Source organism: Vicia villosa, unplaced genomic scaffold (genome assembly GCF_029867415.1).
Source record: "Vicia villosa cultivar HV-30 ecotype Madison, WI unplaced genomic scaffold, Vvil1.0 ctg.000030F_1_1, whole genome shotgun sequence".
NCBI classification, from domain to species: domain Eukaryota; kingdom Viridiplantae; phylum Streptophyta; class Magnoliopsida; order Fabales; family Fabaceae; genus Vicia; species Vicia villosa.
Window position 1 is genome coordinate 1,145,959 of NW_026704964.1, and position 6,248 is coordinate 1,152,206.

The 6,248-nt window shown below is 31.8% G+C and overlaps 1 protein-coding gene across 1 annotated transcript; it reads right to left on the reverse strand.

Moving 5' to 3' along the window:
• Positions 1-1,780: 1,780 nt before the first annotated feature.
• Positions 1,781-3,234, reverse strand: LOC131622471 (peroxidase 15-like). The gene is made up of 3 exons (XM_058893508.1): positions 2,990-3,234; positions 2,726-2,917; positions 1,781-2,620 (listed from the first exon to the last, which is right to left on the reverse strand). Exons 1-3 carry the CDS (start codon positions 3,200-3,202, stop codon positions 1,967-1,969), a joined length of 1,059 nt encoding a protein of 352 aa, XP_058749491.1. The 5' UTR covers positions 3,203-3,234; the 3' UTR covers positions 1,781-1,966.
• Between the last annotated feature and the right edge of the window lie 3,014 nt (positions 3,235-6,248).

Consider the following 6,248-nt stretch of genomic DNA (forward strand, 5'->3'; position numbering starts at 1 on the left):
TAGGAATTAACGAGGGATAAAACCTATTTTGATTTCAAATTCACCTAAGAGATTAGGGGATTGTTATTAAAAGAGATGGTTATACACCAAGGAATTGGGTATAACTATTTTTGTTATTTTATCATAATACTAGATTAATAATTTTAAGGAATAGACATAATTACCAAATAGTGATAAATAAAGGATTCAAGAAATTCCTAATCGTTTTTAATCTCTAATAACTTTCATGTTTTCATTTTCTTTTCTCTTGAAAATCAAATCTTTATGAAAATCCCTCAATTTAATAATTTCAGTACAATGATATTGTTGTGGTGCAATAAAGCAATCTTTGTGTAGACAAATTTATAAATATTAGACAGAGAATTTTTTTTCCCGTAAATTTACCTCAAGGTTTATTTTGATCCCTTAAATTAAAAAATGTTCATATTGGTCCCTTAACTCTTCAAAATGCTTCATTTTAGTCCTTTTTGTCTAATTAGTGACTGAAAAACTCATAAATCGGTTGCTAAATTCGTCGTTATTTAGACTATAAGGACTACAATGAAATATTTTGAAGAGTTAAAGGACCAATATTAACATTTTATAAGTTAAAGGACCAAAATGAACATTTTATAAGTTAAAGGACCAAAATGAACCTTAAGATAAACTTACGGGATCCATAAGAATATTTTGCCTAAATATTATTTCTTCACAACGATTTAGTACACTTGCTCTAAAAAGACCATCATAATGATTCAAGCATGGGGAAGTTTGATAAGTTATGTTTTTACCGCCTATAGCTATTTAATTATATCGTTTTATATAGGATTTTGTTTAATTAGTATCAAACGAACCAAGGAAGAAAAAAATTGACACAATACAATAGGAATTAGGACCAATCAATTATGTTCATTATGATTGTAATTTCCTCAGGGTTTTTAAATGCAAGAAAAATAGAATGGTGAATTCTTATCTACCCAATTCAAAAAGTTGGGCAAAGTTACCTCCAATGTAAAATGTGTTGGAAACATCACATAATTGTATTATTTTATAATTAATTATATTTGAGGTTAAACATCACATAATTGAGGTTAAACATCACATAATTGAGGTTAAACATCACATATATGTAAGTGATAGACCTCATGTAAAATTTGAGGTTAAACTCTGTTATGAGAAATTATATTATTGCTATGACTTTTTAAGCTTTTACATATATCCCTATGAAGGTGAGGCTTGATATCCAAACTAAAAAGTTAGATTGTTCAACTAAAATATAAAAGTGACTTTGGTTTAACCAGAAAAATCCCGTGTTCCTAAAAAAATAGCTTTTTCTATAGGAATCTTGAACAAATAGTTCAAATTACAATTATATATTTTAAAAGGAACTATAATGCGTATCATTCTATTTAAATATTTCAACACTAAACTTCTCATAAGAGGGTCAAAACATATAAGTTTACATAATTAAATTAGTGCTGGATAGATAATCATAATTCTAAGACTATCTCTTATCATAATTTTAACCAATTAAAATATCTGAAATTAACCAAAACATCCTTTTAACTAATAATCACCAAACACTTAAAAATCAGAAATGATAAGTGTACACTAAAAAATACACCAACACCTTATATACATACAGTTCCATGCCCTTTTGTTTATTTTAATAATTTTTTCTTGTCTTGATTTTTGTGTCAAAGCTAAAATGTTTTGAAAAAAATACGGTGTAGATACGGTTTAGAGTTTTTCCAGTGTAAGCATAGCAAACCTGCTTAAAAATATGTAATAAAAAACATTCCATGAGAAAACAATGATATTTTAATTACTTACTACTAGATTATACAATGCACTTGCAAATATACATCCAAAACACTTCAAATAGACAAAGACTTTCCCTCACAAAGTACATAATAATAACTAAAAGACACATACCATGAATGTGCCCAATTACAACCTCTTTATTAGTTTCCTCCAATCACTACATCTACATTGAACTAACCATACCCTCCTCAGATGAATCCGTAGAAGCCACATTGATAAGACCAAGTTCTGCAGATTTTGAATTAACAAAGTTACACTGTTTTCTAATCTCTCCTTGTTTCCCAGTCAACACACCAATATTACCCATCTTAATCATTGCAGCCTTAAAGCTCTCAAAGAAAGCATTTTGATCAGCACTAAACTTGTTCACAATGCTAATAGTATCTGCACCACTTGTTGAGAACAACTCTTGATCACTCTGAAGCAAACCCTTCTTACTTTGAAGATTAGAGTAATAGTTCTTATCAAATTTATCCGCAGTCGTTGGATCAAAATTAGCAAGGTTATTGCTAGATCCACCGTTGGGACATAGCGTGCGCAATTGCGTTAAGTATGTTGTGTTAAGAGTTGGATCGGGGTTTCCAGTATTGCTGAAGTTGTATAATCTACTAACAAATAAAGAGCAGTGAGCTCTTCCAAATGTATGAGCACCAGAAAGAGCAACTAGGTCTGTAGTATTAAGGCCTTGTTTGGCAAATGCAGCTTTGAGTTGATCTAATGTGTTGAATGGAGCTGGAAGATTTTGATTAGCAAGTGATTGGTTTGCTGTTAAACTATCTCTTCTTCCTAATGGAACTTTCCAATCCGGACCTTGTGACTGTATTAAAATTATTTCATCACATAAAAAAAAACAAAGTTAATAAGAAATTCAACGGTGAAGGAAAATAAAAATAGTATATAATATTATGCATATTATATATACCAGTGTAGATGATAATTCAGCTGCAAGGGCAAGAATATCAGCACAAGAAACAGTGTTAGGACAAGCAGTTTCTACAGCAGTTTTGATTTTGTTGACAACATCTAAGCCTCGTAAAGAGTTGATATTCGGAAAAGCGTCTTGTTCGGTCACAATGGTATCAGTTGTGTTCAACAAAACTGATGCATCACAACCCTGTGTCATGGAAAAAATTGTTAGAACAAAAGCTTAATATAAATTATGGTGAATGAGTGAATATATACATACTTGAACAAAACAGTCATGGAAGTGAAGTCTGACGAGACTAGCAAGCATTCTGGGATCTGTCTTGGAAACATTTCTTATGACTTCACGGACAATGGAACTAACGTTTGGACAAGTGTTTTTGTAAAAGGAGGGATCAAGTTGTGCATTTGAGGAGAAAGGTGAGACTACAAATACAAGAACAGCACAGAACAAAGTTGTTGAAAGAGAGTTCATTGTTGTTGTTGTTGTGAGATGAAAGTGTGGGTAGAATTAAGATTTATTTATAGATGGATAGTGATGTGATGAATAGTGATGGCTTGTGGTTGCAATGAATAGACCAAGGTGAGAATATTGACTGAATAAAACAAAGGTCCATATAGGAGTACTAGAAAGATGCTATCGTGCTACTTTCATGAGGGGAAGGGACCCCATAAAAGACAACTTGAATCGATGTTGCGCATTGTCATTCAATGAAATTCATTGTATTTTAACCGAAACAAATGGTTCTGAGCAACTGAGGCACGTGGGTGGCACGAATTAGTTCAAAAATATTGGAGTTTTTCTTCTTCTTTTTAGATAGCAAATGATATTTTAATTACACTTAAAAGAAAACTAATTTTATTGGTCAAATGGGTCCTTTAGTCAGACTTTTTAAATTTTAATTTTTTTTAATGAGTAAATTTCAATAATAGAGTATAAGAGGTATTTCTCATTATATCATAGGTCACCTTTTATATTATAGGTATGTTATTTTTACACTTCAGAAATCGAGGGTAAAATTTTTGCGTGATAATTGAGGATATTAATCATGTCCATAAATAAATTTTTTTCGTCCATTTATGAGTATCAACACTCAAGATATTTTCATTAGTGATCCGTGTGAAACATAACAGACATCCTTTGTAAAAGCATTATGAATATCAAGAATTGTTAATGAAACATATAACATGAAAGCTTTGAAGCGTAAAAAACTTGATAAAGTTCTCCACGATGGATTGCAAGAGCAGAAAATAAATTGTGTTTAAGGTTTGTGGTCTTCAATAATCATTTTTTTTACGGTGTTCTTAAATATTTGTATATTCATTCATTTATTTTGATTCTTTATTTTATATGGTTGACATTATGTTTGATAAAACTAACTTATAAGAACATGTTAAACAAGATATTATATTCACTTCAACTGAAGAGATTTGTCGAGTAAGATGTCCTATGCAGGATCATCAGATATCGTGACTGTTAGGTACAGCTGAATCTGTTAAAGTCGGTTTTAAGTTACAGTTGCAGGATATTTTGGAATATTGTGCAATCCTATGTGGCGCTTGATTAAGGGATAAGAGATTTTCTTTGTTTTCAAGATGTATGATAAGTTTCTAAATATGAAGAATATTTAGGAAACTAATAATTGAAGCCCTATCTTCATGGAGAAGATTTTGGAGTATTTTCTGCAGTACCTTACTGCGATTTGAATGCTCAATCCAGTCCAAAAGGTTGCTTTAAATAGCAACCAACAGAGCTAATTGTGGCGTGGAACTTACAATGTAGTTTATGTTAGGGTTTGTGCAGTCTTGTGTCTTGTGAGCCTCTCTAATATCATTATTGATAGAAGAGTTGGACGTTTTTACTGAGTTGTAAGTTCTGTGATCATTCATAAGCTTTTAAGCATTGAGTGACTGTGTCATTGAAGTGTATCTTCTAAGTTGTTAAAATTGATTTTCACGGTTGTGATTGAGGGGGATTGAGAAGGGTATCATACCTAGGTGAGTCTTAAGTAGAAGTATAACACGAGTAGTGATTAGGCATGAAGGCTGTAAATCAGAGGTTGTTTACGTGTGAATCGGAGATTGTTTGCATGGTACTTCAAACTGATACTATCATAGTGGACTTATCCCTGGCTTGGTAGCCCCCGGAATAGGTATTGTTATATACCGAACTGGGTGAACAATTTCTTGTGTTCATTTAAGTTTTTGCACTGTTTTATTGTATACCTTGTCATTGTGTGTTGCTTAGAGACCATTGTCACGACATCTCTTAGGATATATGTGATCTAAACACCAGAATTTCAATTTAACTAACCCTTTTCTTGTTTTACACCAGAAACAAATAAATGCAAAAAGGATCTGGAATATATTGCATCCAACATTTTATCTTCCCCGACATTTCAATGAAACGAGGATCCAACATCTAATTTTCATATACAGTGACGACGATGAATCTGATTAAAAAATTGTTATATATTTTTACAAAAATATTTTGTGTAAACAATGTAATGTTATATGTAAACAATTAATTTGTTAATATTCTATAGTTTGTAACGAGTTTTTTAAAAAATATCAATATTACCCCTCGGTGTTATTGATAAATCGAGAGGTATGATGCGCTAGCTTTGAGAATATTAAAAGTACATAACGTGGATTTCGAACCGATGAACATAAATATTTTCTTTTTGGTGTTTTAAAAACCAAGGGATAAAGTTGATACTTTTCATGACTCCCTTCGTTATCTCGCTTCTGTAGTCGGGGTTAAATGCATTTCGCGTTTGAGGTGAAACATGTTATTTATAGTAGTGTCACCTCTTCTAAGAACTACTCCTGACATAATGATATGTATCTCCTCCACATGCTTCACTATTTTTGCTTATATTTCTTCCTCGTATAGATGAATATTTCATACCCACTCCTCACCAATATAACGCCCAATTTTTACCACACTTCCACTTGGCTTATTAGATAATAAGAACAACTCAGGGAAAACATCCATCACAGGTTGATTACTAAACATATTTCCCTTTCCAAAACGGTGTGCAACTACCATCTCCAATCATGCATGAGATATTGCTTAAGAACTTGTCTCTCTCCATCACCAAAATAGTCTCATATTATTTTAAAATCTCTCCACCAAATTGATTCTCTACTTTTTCCTGGTTTGTCTTCGTTTTTAAGTAACTTAAACTCAATATTCTTGTATTTGTGCTTGAGTACTCCTGCCCGAAATGCTTCTTTATCCATTAGTATCCTCCATTTTCATTTGAACACTAGGATCCTATTTAAAGCCTCAACATTTTTCACGTCTATATTAGACCGACTGAATCAGTTAATTCTTAACCTTTCAATGACATGACACCATATAGAACTCCTTCTTGGATTCAACCCAACCAGCACCCCTAGAAATTTGAATGATAATAACTCTTGTGTTATAGAGATTCTTAGATAATAGATTTCTCACAAAGGAGTGTTTAGAGCAATTCCTTGAAGATTTTCCTTTTCTTTCTCTTTTCTTTTTC